General features: G+C 40.5%; 1 protein-coding gene across 3 annotated transcripts in view; it reads left to right on the top strand.

Annotated features, from left to right (window-relative positions):
* LOC132406386 (latent-transforming growth factor beta-binding protein 4-like) overlaps nt 1-17795 on the top strand; it is a 105934-nt gene that overhangs the window by 61905 nt on the left and 26234 nt on the right. For all 3 annotated transcript variants that reach the window (XM_059991989.1, XM_059991990.1, XM_059991991.1), the window contains 3 exons: nt 4183-4263; nt 5467-5583; nt 9264-9401. In XM_059991989.1, the coding sequence (XP_059847972.1) occupies nt 4183-4263; nt 5467-5583; nt 9264-9401 (336 nt within the window). The remainder of the gene's footprint in view (nt 1-4182; nt 4264-5466; nt 5584-9263; nt 9402-17795) is intronic.

Consider the following 17795-nt stretch of genomic DNA (forward strand, 5'->3'; position numbering starts at 1 on the left):
GAGTGATGGATGTGGCAACAAGAGCCAGAGATGTTATGTCTATCCTCGATTGACCTGAAGAGCCATGAGATGTGTTCTTGGCACAGCACATGAGAACAGCCTTCTCCCTCCTAACTCTCCATCAAACCCCATCGTCATGACATCCTCAGTCTGATTAATTTCTCTTCACTGCACCTATGGTGCCTCTAACCCCAACCTCATCCTTCATAGATTCCTCCTCCTCCCACGGCCCTCCACCATCCTCTCTGCTCTGGGTGGAGTGGGAAACGGTGGAGACAACAAAGTGAAAATCTACCTCCTTTGGGACCTGGATCTTGGTGAGTTTATTGTTGTTCTCTGTGCCTCCAGTTACAATAAATCCATAAATAAGCAGTACAAGAGAATAGTGAGGTACTGTTCATGGATTTATAGACCGTTCAGAAATCAGATGGTGGAGAAGAAGAAACATTTCCTCAAATGTAGGTGTGGGTCTTCATTTTGAAGACGTGGTGCTTTAAAAAGGGAGAGTCCATCATTCAGGACCCTCACCATCTGGGACATGCCCTTTTCTCATTTCTACCATCAGGAAGGAGGCACTGAGGCCCTACACCCACCTATTTAAGAATAACTTCTTCTCCTCTGCCATCAGATTTATGAATGGTCCATGAATTCTACCTCACTATTCCTGTTCTGTTCTATTTATTATTTTTGTAACATATAGTAATTTTTATGACAAAACAATTCATTTCATCATAGACATCATGATCACAGAGAGAACTTGTAAACTCCTTACAGATAGAGTCAAGAACTGAACCCTGATCTTCTCATCACTCGTGCTGTAAAGTGTTATGCTATCTATGTTAATGTGCTGCCCTTGAAACATCACCATGCCATGCTATTTCTCCAGGGATTGACCTAGACGTCAATCTCTGGGTATATCCTGAAACTTCAGATGTCTCTGTGTATCATTTCTTTAATGGCCCTGATGTTTGACACTTACCACCCTCTGAAATGACCCAGCAAGTGACTCAGTTGCAACTTTACTGTAAACAGAGGAAGAGTAAAATGGGGTGAACCACCCAGCATCAACCTGGACTCTGGATCGGAACCCAGTCAGGTTGTTCCAAGCCTGGACAAACTTGAAACATTCTCCGCACAAATATCCAGTGACGGGGACAGGAAGAGCCGTTTCCCAGACTGAGGGAATGTGATTGCTCTGTACACATCACCTGATGGACAGATACAGAGCCGATCGTCAGGAAAAATCATTTCACACAGAGACAGCAACCGACTCCTTTCATTGACTGTCAGGTGGGGAGTCTGCTGTCCACACCTTCATGTGGTGTGAGTTCAGGGAGGAGAAGGACAACTTCTGCTGGGCTTGTGAGGAATACAAGGACATCAAGATGACACCAAGGATGGGAAAGGATCAGGAAATTTTCTGGTTATTTTCTCCAGCAATAGTTCTGCAGGAAACCTCTGAGGAATTATTCTGAGCTTCTAATTTCACCAATGGGTTCACACTTACATTTTTCCTTCCAGGCACCTGGATCTGAGGAATTATGAAGAAAGGTAAGGGAATGTGAAGCATCCAGCAACAAAGAGAATGTCTCTCTCTCTCTGCCTCTGATGATAATTCTTTCATCAATGCTTCCCAGCAAAGTCTTGTTCAATCTTCCTGAAAATTCCACCTGAAGGATATGATTTGTGCAGAGCTTTCTTGGGTTGAGTTCACTTAATGTACCCAGAGAAGATAATCTGTCTCAACACCCACAGAACTGAGAGAAAAAATAAATACCAGTTCTTCACTGTCTGCTGGCTCTGAGATAAAAGGATGATTCAAGTGTGTTAGCTCTCCAGGTCTAATAGCTACCAGTACTTGTTAGCCATGACACAGGTAGTTATCTTGCCTCTTTTCTGAAGATTCATCTACAATGATGTGTCCATCATTGGTCAGGAGTGTGCTTATATGTAGAGAGTGTTTTCGACATAGGTCAAGAGTGTGTTGATGTGGTTATCTATTGGGTCTGATCCATCATAGTTCATGGTGTGGATGTAGGGTGATGTGATTGGTGGAAATGTACATAATTCACAGCCACCGCCATTCAGTTCAGGTTCACTTTTAGAGGCTGTTCTGACGTGAGGACGCAATGATGTAAAGGACTTTCACTGCGCTTTGTGTTTTGTTTTTGGTGCTCAATAAGTGAATTACTATGTTTTTTCTTAAACATAAAATGCACAGTTGCACTGAACTGATAAACTAGCCGAACTAACCTAATCCCTTCTTTTATTTATTATTATTGAGATACGGCGTAGAATAGGCCAATCTGGCCATTCGAGATGCACTGCCCAGCAATTCCCCGATTTAAACCGAGCCTAATCACATGATAATTTATAATGAACAATTAACCTACCAACTGGTATGACTTTGGACTGTGGGAGGAAACTGGAGCACCAGGAGGAAATGAACATGCTCACGGGAGGAATGTACAAAACCGTCACAGGCAGCAGCGGGAATTGAACCTGCGTCACCTGTACTGAAAACACTTTTCACTCTTCAGGCAGCCACGAAACAAAGAAACCCATGAACAAACTACACATATATATATAAAAGAAGATTGTCTAACAGTCTAACACCCAATATGCAGAAAATAAAATCCACATCATGCCCATAAAAAATAAAAGTATAAAATCACCCATGAAGAGAAGACAATGTGCAATGAAAAACAAACACCATACAGACAGTGACCACAAACTAATAGTGTTTCTGAACTGAAAGAGAGTCCCAGAGTCCAGCGCAGAGCTGAGTAAACGCTGTAGAGCAGCATTCAGAACCGGCTCATACCTCGCTTCAGGACTGAGCTTTCCAATCTGTCCCGGTGCTGAAGTCTCCGTCCGAACAACAAGTTCTGCCATACGGTTACACGGACTTTGCCATCTTGATTCAGCCTGTAAATCTGCGTCGTCACATCGTGTTCAATGGTGTTGATATGTTCTGGTGCCTGAACCCCGTGGCTTCGATTCGGCCTATTCACGACTTTTCACACTCTTCCACTCTCTTGTTGACGGGTCCGCCACCTCGCCTCTCCTCAGTTCTGCCACATCGAGTTGCTTCCAATTCCAAAGGGAAGTGATAGACAATTACTAGAGGTGATTGTAGTATGTGTCATCATAACTCCCTTGGAATTCATTTTCTTGCAACCATTTTCTGCAACATAAACAAATGCGATAGAATTTATGAAAAACTATAACAAAGAATGACAAAGAACTGAGTGCAAATGAATTCAAATCATGCAAATAACAAAAAAGTAAATATATAATACAGAGAACATGAGAAGTAGAGTTCCTGAAAGTGAGTCAATAGGTTGTGGAATCAGTTCATCATTGAGGAGAGTGAAGTTATCCCTGGTAGTTTAGGAGCCTGATGGTTGCTGGGTAATAACTGCACCTGAACCTGGTGTTGTGGGATCTAAGGCTCCTGTATCTCACCATCCAGGACTTCCCCTCTTCTCAATAGTCCCATCAACAAAGCAGTACAGAGCCTGAAGACCCACACTCAATGTTTTCCAAACAGCTGCCATCAGTCCTGTCATCAGATTTCGGAAATGTCCATGAACTCACAAGTTCTATCTCATAACACCTTGTTTGGGTATTAGTTAGTATTTATCACTTCAATGTTCAACGAAAATTTATTGTCATAGTATATGTAAGTTACCGTGTACTATCCTGAGATTTATTTTATGAAAGCATTTACAAGAAAATAAATAAATGCTGAAAAAATTTCATAAAACTCTACATAAACAAAGACTGACGAACAACCAATGTGCAAAAGAGCACAAATTGGTTGTCAGGCCACCAGATTCAGGAACAGTCATTACCTTATAACCATCAGCCTCCTGACCCAGTGTAGATAACTTCAACAGGTGATGTGGAGTCATGTGAGCTTTGGACACCAGTGTCAGAAGTCAATACCAGTGGCTGGATTTTGGTCACTGAGAACAAAGCACTGACACTCCTGTGTTCAACACCATCAATCCAAAAGACTGGTTTTACCCATCTCAGGAGGTGGGGCTATTAACTCTCTCTCCCTCCCATGGTTGTCATTAGCCCTGGCTACGTTCAGTATTGGGGTGTTGTGTTCCAGGAGAGAAGGAGTAAAAATGATGGAATAGAAGTCTAACTGCTTCATTTTCTTTCTTCTAGTTATCTTCCGAGACATTCTGTCCCAAGAACACAAGTGTCAACCAGGTTATCGATTTGATCCATCACAAAACAAATGTGTGGGTGAGTTTTAAATTCCCTCAGGTGACTGAGTTTGGTTGAGGTTTAAGTTGACGATACAGTCCAATTAATGGTTTCAATGAACGTACACTCAGGGCCCACTTTATTAGGTACACATGTACACCTGCTCATTAATGCAAATGTCCAATCGACCAATCATGTGGCAGCGATTCAATGCACAAAAGCATGCAGACACGGTCAAAGGGTTCAACTGTTGTTCAGACCCAATGTCAGAATGGGGTAGAAATGTGATGTAAGTGACTTCGGCAGTGGAATAATTGTTGGTGCCAGACTGGGTGGTTTGAGTATCTCAGAAACTGCTGATCTCCCGGGATTTTCACACACAAGACTCTAGAGAATGGCAGTTCTGTGAACGAAAACACCTTGTAATGAGAAAGTGTTATGTTTTGTAACTCTGAAACATAAAACTAATTAAAAGCAAAACCATAGAGACACAGCCAGGGATAAATCATGTTCATTTTGTTTCACTTAAAAGAACTAGAACACTTAATCAAAGAATATATTTACAATATTACTCAAATTACTCAGAGCCATGGGTAACTCATGTGTGTTTAATTTTGTTTTTACTTTAGTGAGACATGCAAGTATGATGTGGTAGGATGATGACGTATGCCATTCACATTAATTTTTAAAAATAACCCAGAATTAATTATTCAAGTGAACAAAAATACTTAATCAAAGAATATGTTTACAAAAATCTCAAATATTTCTGAGATATTAAATACACATCAGAAAGATCAGAAATAATTTAATTTATTTTCCACTCTATATCTCTAAATAAAATATTTATTTATTTCGAGATATCGAGTGGAACAGGCCCATCTGGTTCAATGAGCCACACTGTAGCAACCCACCTATTTAACCCTAGCCTAATCACAGGACATTTTACAATAACCAATTAGCCTATTAGCCTACCAACCAGTACGGCTTTGGACACTGGGAGGAAACCACAACACTTGGAGGAAATCCACACACTCCTGGGGAGAATGTACAAGCTCCTCCCAGACAGTGTCAGAATTGATCTCTGAACTTCGGAATGCACTGAATTGTAATAATGTTGGGCTAAGCTCTCGCTACCATGGCACCCCGATGTTATTTTCTAAATTCCATCAACTACACATAGAATCCACTTGTAATGAAGAGAAAAATGTTTACGATTGTAAAAAATGTTTCCTCTTTACACAGATATCAATGAATGTGAAATGATTTCATGTGGACCTCGCAAAAAGTGTTGGAACACAATTGGCTATTTCAAGTGTCAATGCAAGGATGGGTACAATACAATCAATCAGGACTGTGAAGGTGAGGCCTTTAAGTAACTATGAAATCAAGAATACATTTCAAGATCTGAATTACTAGTTGTGAATGTGTTAGAGACTATGAATTAAACAAAATTATTGGGGGTATATTGTCGATAGGAAAAATGTGAACAGGCTTTTTCCACTGAGGTTGGGTCTGTCTGCAGCAGGAGGTCATGGGCTAAAGGTGAAAGGTGAAAAGTTTCAGGGGACATGAGGGGAAACTTCTTCACTCAGAGGGTTGTGAGAGTGTGGAATGAGCTGTCAGCACAAGAGGTGCATATGAACTGGATTTCAACATTTAAGAGAAGTTTGGATAGGTAAATGGAAGGTACGGGGATGGAGGGCTATGGGCCCAGGTACCGGTCGTTGGGAGTAAGCCGTTTAAAAGATTTGGCAACTATTAGATGGGTTGAAGGGCACCCTTCTGTGCTGTACAGTTTGGGGTGTCAGAGTTTGGAGTCAAATTCCAGTGCCCTCTTTTAGTTTTTTTTAAATCTTTTTATTAATTTTTAAGCAAACATAAATGAAACATGAATACAGAGAGTTTGAGAATACATAGTTAATAGTTTAAGTAGACATTCAAATATATGATTATCAATATATAATAACCTCCCAAACTCATAGTATTTATGAACAAAAGAAATGAAAAAATAAAAAAAACAAAAAAAGGAAAAAAAAACACTAACCAACATGGGCCATTGCATAATGTCAAATATATACAATAGTGCCAATAACTCTGAACCTCCATCCAAATAATTAAGGATAATAAAAGTGAGGTTTAGGAAAAGACAATTTAACTCATATGAAAATGTTTAATAAATGGTCTCCAAGTTTCTTCAAATTTAACTGAAGGATCAAAGACAACACTTCCAATTTTTTCTAAGCTCAAACAAGAGACAGTTAGAGAAAACCACTGAAATATAGTTGGGGGATTAATTTCTTTCCAATTCAATAAAATAGATCTTCTAGCCATTAATGTAACAAATGCAATCATTTGTCGAGATGAGGGGGATAATTGACTATTATATGCCATTGGTAAACTGAAAATTGCAGTAATAGGATGCGGTTGAAAATTGATATTCAGAACTATTGAAATAATACTGAAAAGATCTTTCCAGTAATTTTGCAAACAAGGGCAAGACAAAAACATATGGGTCAATGAAGCAACATCAGAATGTCATCTGTCACAGGTTGGATTAACATAAGAATAAAATCGAGCAAGTTTATCCTTAGACATATGAGCTCTATGTACAACCTTAAATTGTATTAGGGCATGTTTAGCACAAATAGAAGACGAATTGACCAATAGTAAAATTTTCTCCCATTGCTCAGTGGGTATAAGACAATGAAGTTCTTTTTCCCATTCGTTCTTAATTTTTTCTGATACTTCTGGCTGTATTTTCACGATCATATTATAAATGACAGCTACTACGCCCTTCTGACAAGGATTCAGAGCTAAAATCCTTTCCGTAATGTCTGATGGATATAGTTTCGGAGAAGACTGTAACTCATTATTCAAAAAATTTCTAACTTGCAAATATCTAAAAAAATGAGTTTTAGGTAAATTATATTTAATAGATAGCTGTTCAAAGGACATAAAGCTATCATCTAAAAGTAGATCACGAAAACATGTTATACCTTTTGTTTTCCATAAAACAAAAGTTTGATCCATAAAAGAGGGCTGAAAAAAAACAGTTAGATATTATAGGACTTGATAAGATGAACTTATTCAAACCAAAAAATTTACGAAATTGAAACCAAATTTGCAATGTATGCTTGACTATAGGATGAGTTATTTGTTTATTCAATTTAGATAAAGAAAAAGGAAGTGAAAATCCAAAAATTGAAAACAATGAAAAGTCTTGTACAGATTTACGTTCCAAATTTACCCATTTTAGGCGAGCTGCTATTGTCGATTCTTGTGTCCAAAATATTAAATATCGTATATTAACTGCCCAATAATAAAATCTCAAGTTTGGCAAAGCCAAACCGCCCTCCTTCTTAGGCTTCTGTAAATATTTTTTGCTAAGTCTAGGATTTTTATTCTGCCACAGATAGGAAGATATTTTGGAGTCAATAATATCAAAAAAAGATTTAGGAATAAAAATTGGTAATGCTTGAAATAAATATAAGAATTTGGGTAATACCATCATCTTAATAGCATTAATTCGACCAACCAATGACAAAGATAATGGAGACCACCTGGTAGCAAGTTGCTTAATTTGGTCAATTAAAGGTAAGAAATTAACATTAAATACATTTTATGTTTTTTGGTAATTTTAATACCCAAATAAGTAAAATAATCTGTGACAACTTTAAATGGTAAATGTTTATAAATTGGAACTTGCATATTTAATGGAAATAAATTGCTCTTATTAAAATTCAATTTATAACCAGAAAGGTTACTAAATTGAGCAAGCAAGGACGAAATAGCAGGAATAGATCTCTCAGGGTCGGATATGTATAATAACAAATCATCAGCATATAATGATAACTTATACGTCCCTTCCGCATGAGTAATACCCAAAATATTAGGTGATTCATGAATGGCTATAGCTAAAGGTTCCAAAACAATGTCAAATAGTAAAGGACTTAAAGGACAGCCTTGCCTTGTACCACAGAATAACTGAAAAAAAGGAGATTTTGATTATTGGTAAAGACCGAAGCCAAGGGTTTATAGTATATTAATTTAATCCATGATATAAATTTCAAACTAAAATTAAAATGCTGCAACATATTAAATAAATATGGCCATTCAACTCTGTCAAATGCTTTCTCAGCATCTAAAGGAATGACGCACTCTGGTATTTTGGGTGAAGGAGTATAAATAATATTAATTAATTGTCTAATGTTAAAAGATGAGTAGTGCTTTTTAATAAATCCAGTCTGATCTTCAGAAATAATTTGAAGTAATATATTTTCTAATCTAGTAGCCAAAATTTTACTAAAAATCTTAAAATCCATATTCAGCAAGGATATAGACTGATAGGATGCACATTCAGAAGGGTCTTTATCTTTTTAGAATTAAAGAAATAAGAGGCTTCATAAAAAGATTGTGGCAATTTGCCTATAATTAACACATCTTTAAGAATTTTACAAAGCCAAGGAGAAAGTATAGAGGAAAAGGATTTTAAAAATTCTACAGTATAACCATCTGGACCAGGAGCTTTACCAGAATTCATTGAAGAAATAGCCTTTTTTTCTTTCAGTTTCCGTAATAGGTGTATCTAGGAATACACTATCCTCTGCTGTTAATTTTGGAATATTCAATTTTCATAAAAATTCATCTATTATAGAAGAATCCTCAACAAATTCTGATTGATATAAGGAATTATAAAAATCTTGAAAAGCTTTATTTATCTTTCAGTGCCCTCTGTAAGGAGTTTGTACAGAAGTCTGGGCAGGGTAGTGGAGATGAAATTTAACTCTGATAAGCATAAGTAGTCGGACCCTAGAGAGTATTGAAGGGTGAAGGTGTAATATTAAGAATTTAGCATCTCGCAGGCCGCTTGTGACCCTGGCTATTTTATAAAGGTCATAGCAGCTATGAGCTTGAGAAAAAGAGTATAAATGCACAAATGCTTGATAAGCATAAACAGTAGGACCCGAGAGAGTATTGAAGGGTGAAGGGACCTTAATTTGTAGTCGAGCAATCCCTGAAGTGTTTCTCTGTCAGTGCAGATATCGACGAATGTAATTCCTCTCCGTGTGCCCGTGAAGCAACTTGTCAGAACACAGATGGTTCATTCCAGTGCATCTGCAGCACCGGTTTTCAGTCGACTGAGAAGGCTGGCTCCAATGGAAGGAGGAGCTGTGAAGGTAAGGACCGTAAATAACCGTGACATAGAATAAAGATCAAATTGGCAATCTCCAGGATGGCCAAGGTCAAAGTCAAAGTTCAGGTAATTGTAATATGCACAAATGTGTGTATGCAGTAGTGCAATTTCAAACTTACTGAATGGCCTAATTCTGCTCCTATGTCTTTTGATCTTTTGGTCTTACCACAGCAGCATCACAGGCACATAGCATCATATAAACGTCATTCACAACACTCTGATTAATTGGTGCATTGGCTAATCGGAGAGCTGCTTCTTTGGGAGAACTCTGAAACAACAAAAACTAATTGTGAACATTGCCAGTATTCCCTCTGGTTACCTGGGACACTATATGCCATTTAATTGGGGCAGGACACAGCCATTAATACATGGCTCCAACAGAAGCAAAATAAAATTCCAGCTGACAATCACTGACATATGTCATAAAATTTGTACAGTACAGTGCAATGTATAAAATATAAGTTGAAGTCAGAAATATATATTAGAAAATTAAATACACGAGCAATAGTAGCAAGGTAACATTCATGGGTTCATTGTCTGTTCAGAAATCTGATGACAGAGGAGAAGAAGGTATTCCTAAAAAGTTGAATGTTGTCTTCAGGCTTCTGTACCTCCTGAATGATGACAGTTGGAGAAGAGGGCATGTCCTGGGTGATGGGGTTCCTTAATGATGGATGCCACCTTTTTGAAGCAGCACGTTTTCAAGATGTCCTAAATGGTATTGAGGTTAAAGCCCACAGGAACCGGCTGCATTTCCAACGCTTGGCATGTTTGTCTGCTGCTGTGCAGTGGCCCCTCCATACTGGATGGTGATGCAGCCAGTCAGAATGCTCTCACTCGTACATCTGTAGCAATCTAACTGTTAGCTCCATCCACGTGTCTTTCTACCACAATCCTCAAGGCTCCTTGTCAGAAAAAAATCAATGAAATATTTGTTCTGACAAGGGTTGGCTCAGTACTAAACAACATGCCTGTCTTTTGCTCCACCAGACCCTTCGAGTCCACTTGTAGCATAGAGAAAATATTATCAAATAGTAGAAAATAGTATCTAATATCACTCACTTGGAGCATGTTCAGTGAGGGTCTGAGTAACTCATGGGGACACGGATGTGATTCTGAGTGGGAGAGGAAGAGTCAGCGATGGACAATGTACAGATGAGAGCATCTTTGAGATTGCCATCTAAAATGATAACGTTTCTCCGATCTGTATGATCGTAGGAAGCAGCATCAATGCAATTGTTGATGGACTGGAGAAAGCTGAGGGAGATGGTCTGGACAGGATTGAAGCAAGGCCTCTTCCACTTGTCCCACCAATGTTCAGGTGTAGCTTGGCTCATCTGAATTTCTATAACCACACCGATGCCCACGAGAAAGTGAGAGATGAGTAGATATATCAATGAGAGTGATGCCTGTCTGTATCAGCCACCCACAACTTCTAACAACACAGTAGGTTCCCACCCGTTTAAGTCCCACATTGGTGGGGTTACTTCTCCTGGTCATGGTCACTGTCTCCACTCAGCTAAAGGTCTTATCTATTGAAATGGTGGCATTGTTTCTGCCTCCACTTGCCTTTTGCTGCCCTCTGCTATTGCATGAGATCTGATGATTGAATAACAAGTCAGTTTGCTCTCCTTGCTGGGAATTGTAGCTCTCGCTGTGCGTCTGGCTCTGGAGATTGTATGTTTAAGACCCACTGCCAAGAATGGAAAGGTACTTTGCGGGAGTGGTCTCAGCAGCAGAATTATTTGGCTTGTACTGAGCTTGTGAAAAGGCAGAATCTAACTGGAATTCTAGAAGTGTGTGTGTGTGCGAAAGTGAGTCTGTATAAGAATATGTCTGAGATTTGGTGTCATGATGAGTGTGATTATGAATAAATGTCAGGATTTTTGCTACATTTCCAAGTTTTGCACATGTATCCTATTAATTTGGCTGCTGTTCCTCATGAGATATATGACTGTGGTGCCAACATTGTTGAAATATTACCTGAAGACAATGTGAGATCCCAGATGTGAACTTGACCTTCACCTGACATGTTGCATCTGTACAGTTTAGACTGAAAGATCAGGTACACAATGCACAGCAGACTCTAACAGATACAGAACCCATGTAGGAGATTGATACAGAACCTGGATATGTGCACAGTTCATGTTCACACGCAGACACTCACTACACAGAACTAAAGCACATGTAGAGCAGAAACGTACACACAAATGCACTCATACACACACACGCATATTAAAGGCAAACACGCACACGCATAACCGACCTGAAACACGTGCAGCAGAGACAGACAGACAGACATACACACAAATACGTGCTTGCACAGACACATACCACACAGGAATATGCACGTGTACAGGCACAAGTTCACACACACACATACACCATTTCAAGTGCTGATTTTAGCCTGTGATTGGGTAGCTAAGCAACACTTAACCATCACGCGTGCTCCTCTTCTGCCTTTACAGATGAAAACTGACTGCCAGCCTTGCTTTCTGCATCCATTTTAAAACCATCTGTACAATATATATGATATGTTTTAATTGGAATAAAGCTCTTTATTTACTAATTTGTGCATGTTTGATAGTCACTGTACTGTTGATCAAAATTTATAAAATAAAAGAAATAATTAAAACTTATTCCACTAACAGTGCAATGTGTAACAATTAAAAGTGAATGAGATTTTGAACTGTAGGAAGAGGGTTCTACATGGATTATCACGTGGTGAGAGGAATGACCCCCTGTTGTACCAGAGTGATGGATGAGGCAACAAGAGCCAGAGATGTTACGTCAATCCTCGATTGAGCTGAAGAGCCATGAGATGTGTTCTTGGCACAGCACATGAGAACAGCCTTCTCCCTCCTAACTCTCCATCAAACCCCATCGTCATGACATCCTCAGTCTGATTAATTTCTCTTCACTGCACCTATGGTGCCTCTAACCCCAACCTCATCCTTCATAGATTCCTCCTCCTCCCACGGCCCTCCACCATCCTCTCTGCTCTGGGTGGAGTGGGAAACGGTGGAGACAACAAAGTGAAAATCTACCTCCTTTGGGACCTGGATCTTGGTGAGTTTATTGTTGTTCTCTGGGCCTTCAGTTACAATAAATCCATAAATAAGCAGTACAAGAGAATAGTGAGGTACTGTTCATGGATTCATAGACCATTCAGAAATCAGATGGTGGAGAAGAAGAAACATTTCCTCAAATGTAGGTCTGGGTCTTCATTTTGAAGCCGTGGTGCTTTAAGAAGGGAGAGTCCATCATTCAGGATTCTCACCATCTGGGACATGTCCTTTTCTCATTTCTACCATCAGGAAGGAGGTACAGGAGCCTGAGGCCCTACACCCACCTATTTAAGTATAACTTCTTCTCCTCCACCATCAAATTTATGAATTGTCCATCAATTCTACCTCCGTATTCCTCTTCTGCTCTATTTATTATTTTTATAACATATAGTAATTTTTCTGACAAAACAGTTCATTTCATCATAGAGATCATGATCACAGAGAGAACTTGTAAACTCCTTACAGCTAGAGTCAAGAACTGAACCCTGATCATCTGATCACTCGTGCTGTAAAGTGTTATGCTAACTATGTTACTGTGCCGCCCTCGAAACATCACCTTGCCATCCCATTCCTCCAAGGACTGACCTAGACATCAATCTCTGGGCGTATCCTGAAACTAAAGATCTCTCCGTGCATCATTTCTTTTAGAGGCCCTGATGTTTGACACTTACCACCCTCTGAAATGACCCAGCAAGTGACCCAGTTGCAACTTTACTGTAAACAGAGGAAGAGTAAAATGGGGTGAATCACCCAGCATCAACCTGGACTCTGGATCGCAACCCAGTCAGGTTGTTCCAAGCCTGGCCAAACTTGAAACATTCTCCGCACAAATATCCAGTGACGGGGACAGGAAGAGCCGTTTCCCAGACTGAGGGAATGTGATTGCTCTGTACACATCACCTGATGGACAGATACAGAGCCGATCGTCAGGAAAAATCATTTCACACAGAGACAGCAACCGACTCCTTTCATTGACTGTCAGGTGGGGAGTCTGCTGTCCACTACTTCATGTGGTGTGAGTTCAGGGAGGAGAAGGACAACTTCTGCTGGGCTTGTGAGGAATACAAGGACATCAAGATGACACTGAGAATGGGAAAGGATCAGGAAATTTTCTGGTTATTTTCTCCAGCAATAGTTCTGGAGTAAATCTCCGAGGAATCATTCTGAACTTCTAATTTCACCAATGGGTTCACACTCACATTTTTCCCTCCAGGCACCTGGATCTGAAGAATTATGAGGAAAGGTAAGGGAATGTGAAGCATCCAGCGACAAAGAGAATGTCCTCTCTCTCTCTGCCTCTGATGATGATTCTTTCATCAATGCTTCCCAGCAAAGTCTTGTTCAAGCTTCCTGAGAATTCCACCTGATGGATATAATTTGTGCAGAGCTTTCTTGGGTTGAGTACACTTAACGTAGCCAGAGAAGATAATCTGTCTCAGCGCCCACAGAACCGAGAGAAAAAATAAATACCAGTTCTTCACTGTCTAGTGCATCTGATCAAAAGGAGGTAAAAGGATGATTCTAGCTCAAGTGTCTTAGCTGTCCAGGTCTAATAGCTACCAGTACTTGTTAGCCATGACACAGGTAGTGATCTTGCCTCTTTTCTGAAGATTCATCTACAATGATGTGTTCATCATTGGTCAGGTGTGTGCTTATAAGTTGAGAGTGTTTTTGTCATAGAGCAAGCATGTGTCAATGTGCTTATCTACTGGGTCTGTGTCCATCATAGTTCATGGTGTGGATGTAGGGTGATGTGATTGGTGGAAATGTACATAATTCCCAGCCACCGCCATTCAGTTCAGGTTCACTTTAAGAGGTTGTTCTGATGTGAGGACGCAATGATGTTAAGGACTTTTACTGCGCTTTGTGTTTAGTTTTTGGTGCTCAATAAGTGAATGGGGTTGCACGGGATTCCTTATCAAATGCCTTGCTGTAATCCATATACACTATATCTACAGCCCTACCCTCATCAACATGTGTAGTCACATCCTCAAAAAATTCAATTCGGTTCGTAAGGCATGACCTGCCTTTGACAAAGGCATGCTGACTATTCCTAATCATATTATACAACTCTAAATGTTCATAAATCCTGCCTCTCACGATCTTTTCCATCAACTTGCCAACAACTGAAGTAAGACTCACTGGTCTATAAATTCCTGGTCTATCCCACTCGCTTTGTTGAATAAGGGAACAAAATCCTCACCTCTCCAATTCTCTGGAACCTCTCCCTCCCCATTGATGATGCAAAGCTTATCGCCAGAGGCTCAGCAGTCTCCTCCCTTGCTTCCCACAGTAGCCGTGGGTGCATCTCATTCGGTCCCGGTGACTTATCCAACTTGATGCTTTCCAAAAGCAGATCCAATATCTTTATATCTATCTGCTCAAGCTTTTCAGCCCAGTGCAATTCATCCCTACAATCATAAGATCCTTCTCCATAGTGAATACTGAAGCAAAGTATTCATTAAGTACCTCTGTTATCTCCTCTAGATCCATACACACTTTTCTACTGTCACACTTGATTGGTCCTTTTCTCTCTTGTCTTATCCCCTTGCTCTTCACATACTTGTAGAATGCCTTGGGGTTCTCCTTAATCCTGTCTGCCAAGTGCTTCTCATGGCCCCTTCTGGCTCTCCTAAATTGCTTCTTAAGCTCTTTCCTGCTAGCCTTGTAATCTTCTAGTAAGTTGGTAAGATTTTCTTTTCTTCTTGACTAGATTTACACAGCCTTTGTATACCATGGTTCCTGTACCCTACCATTTTGTCCCTGCCTCAATGAAACAGAAATTTCCCTGGAACATTTTCCACATTTCTGCCATACATTTCCTTGAGAAGATCTGTTCCCAATTAATACTTCCAAGTTCCTGCCTGATATCCTCATATTTCCCCTTACTCCAATTCAATACTTTCCTATCTTGTCTGTTCCCATCACCCTCCAATGCTATGGTAAAGGAGATAGAATTGTGATCGTTATCTCCAAAATTCTCTCCCACTGAGAGTTCTGACACCTGACCAGGTTCATTTAGAAATACCAGATCAAGTACAGCCTCTCCTCTTGTACACTTATGTACATATTGGGTCAAGAAACCTTCCTGAACACACGTAACAAACTCCACACCATCTAAACCCCTTGCTCTTGTTACACGGAGTGACTGGGGGTGAACCCAAGTGCTGGACACAGACACGCAGACTGGGTTGTGAGGTGCTTGCACAGTCACGAATGTGGAACAGACAACCAGGAGGAATCTTGACATGGAGCTCTGATATAGAGTCTTGGCACGGAGACGGGGTTTTCATGGAATAACTTGAAACTGGAGCTGAGCTTAGAACTAATGGTTCTAAGTGGTCGGGAAATGAAGTTATCACACGGGAATAGACCAACGAACTGGCAACCTATGGTTGTGATGCCAGAGTTCTTATCCTGCAGTCTCTGATGGAAACCAGGGGTGCTGTGATTAAGTGAACTAGCAGCAACTGAAAATCTAACGACTGGAATTAAGGCATAATCAAGGAGATAAGAGCGAGACGGGGCAGCCAGATGGGACCATGACAGCTCTAGAGAGATGCCGATCAGTATTTGGGAAATTAAAATCTCCCATCAGGGCAACCCTGTTATTATTACTCCTTTCCAGAATCTGTCTCCCTGTTGGCTCCTCGATGTCCTTGTTACTATCGGGTGGTCTATAAAAAACAGCTAGTAATTATTGACCCCTTCCTCTTCATAATTTTCACCCACAGAGATTCTGTAGACAATCCCTCCATGATTTCCTACTTTTCTACAGCTGTGACACTATCACTGATCAACAATGCCATGCCTCCACCTCTTTTGCCTCCCTTCCTATTCTCTCTGAATCATTTAAAGCCTGGCACTTGAAGTAACCATTCTTGCCCCTGAGCCATCCAAGTCTTTGTAATGGCCACATCAGAATTCCAAGTACTGATCCACACTCTAAGGATCACACCTGGTCCCTCAACACCAGCTCCATAGCAAAGAAATCCCAGCAGCCTCTCCACTTTCTGTGAAGGCTAAAAGTCCATCTCCCCCCCCCCCCCCCATTCTCATCACATTCTACAGAGGTTGTATTGAGAGCATCCTGAGCAGCTGCATCACTGCCTGGTTCAGAAATTGCACCGTCTCGGATCGCAAGACCTTGCAGCGGATGGCGAGGTCAGCTGAGAAGATCACTGGGGTCTCTCTTCCCACCATTACAGACATTTACACCACACACTGCATCCACAAAGCAAACTGCATTATGAAGGACCCCACGCACCCCTCATTCAAACTCTTCTCCCTCCTGCCATCTAGGAAAAGGCACCAAAGCATTTGGGCTCTCACAGCCAGATTTGTAACAGTTTTTCCCCCCAAGCCATCAGACTCCTCAATACCCAGAGTCTGGACTGACACCAACTTACTGCCCTCTACTGTGCCTATTGTCTTGTTTATTGTTTATTGTAATGCCCGCACCATTTTTTGCACTTTATGCAGTCCTGGGTAGGTCTGTAGTGTAGTTTCTTGTGTTGTTTTACATAGTTCAGTGTAGTTTTTGTATTGTTTCATGTAGCACCATGGTCCTGAAAAACATTGTCTCGTTTTCACTGTGTACTGCACCAGCAATTATGGTCGAAATGACAATAAATAGTGACTGGACTTGACTTGATGGTCATCTTCTGTGGGTCCTGCTGGGGCTCAGAATAGCTCCAAAAGAGGTCCTGCAATTGACCATGGCTGAATTGGTATACAGGCAGGCGTTCTGAGTGCCAGGTGATTTTATTCCTGATGCCACGACCACCTGGTCGGCCTGTCAGCAGCGTTCCTCTCCACCCTCAGTAAATTAAATTCCTCACATATTCCTACCCCTCTCATGGTATACAGCACTCTTGGATTCCTGTTGACCTACGTTACTCATTTGTTTCATCCGACATGACAACCCCTTAAAATGGCTCATTCGTGTTTTGGAACTGAGAGAAAAGAATTTATCAAAGATGAGAGGGGTAAATAGGAATGCATTTTGATAGATCACCTTAAACTGGCCCACCAAAGTTTGCAGGATACCGCTATCACACCCTTGCTTTACAATATGACTATGAGCATGTCAACACAACCAGAGGCCTCTGCTGTTCCTCCACCCATGGAACATAGGACCTGTGTCAGGCGGCTCACCCGAGCTCCGGTCAGGCTCATAATTCCAGTCTCAGTGAATTCTGGGCAGTGCCTGTGTAGGGTAACGTAATTGGCAGATATGCACATAATTCACAACCACCAATGATATTCATTTGAAAAGGCTGTTCTGTTATTATGATGTAATTATGGAA

This window comes from Hypanus sabinus, chromosome 16, assembly GCF_030144855.1.
Source record: "Hypanus sabinus isolate sHypSab1 chromosome 16, sHypSab1.hap1, whole genome shotgun sequence".
Lineage (NCBI taxonomy): Eukaryota > Metazoa > Chordata > Chondrichthyes > Myliobatiformes > Dasyatidae > Hypanus > Hypanus sabinus.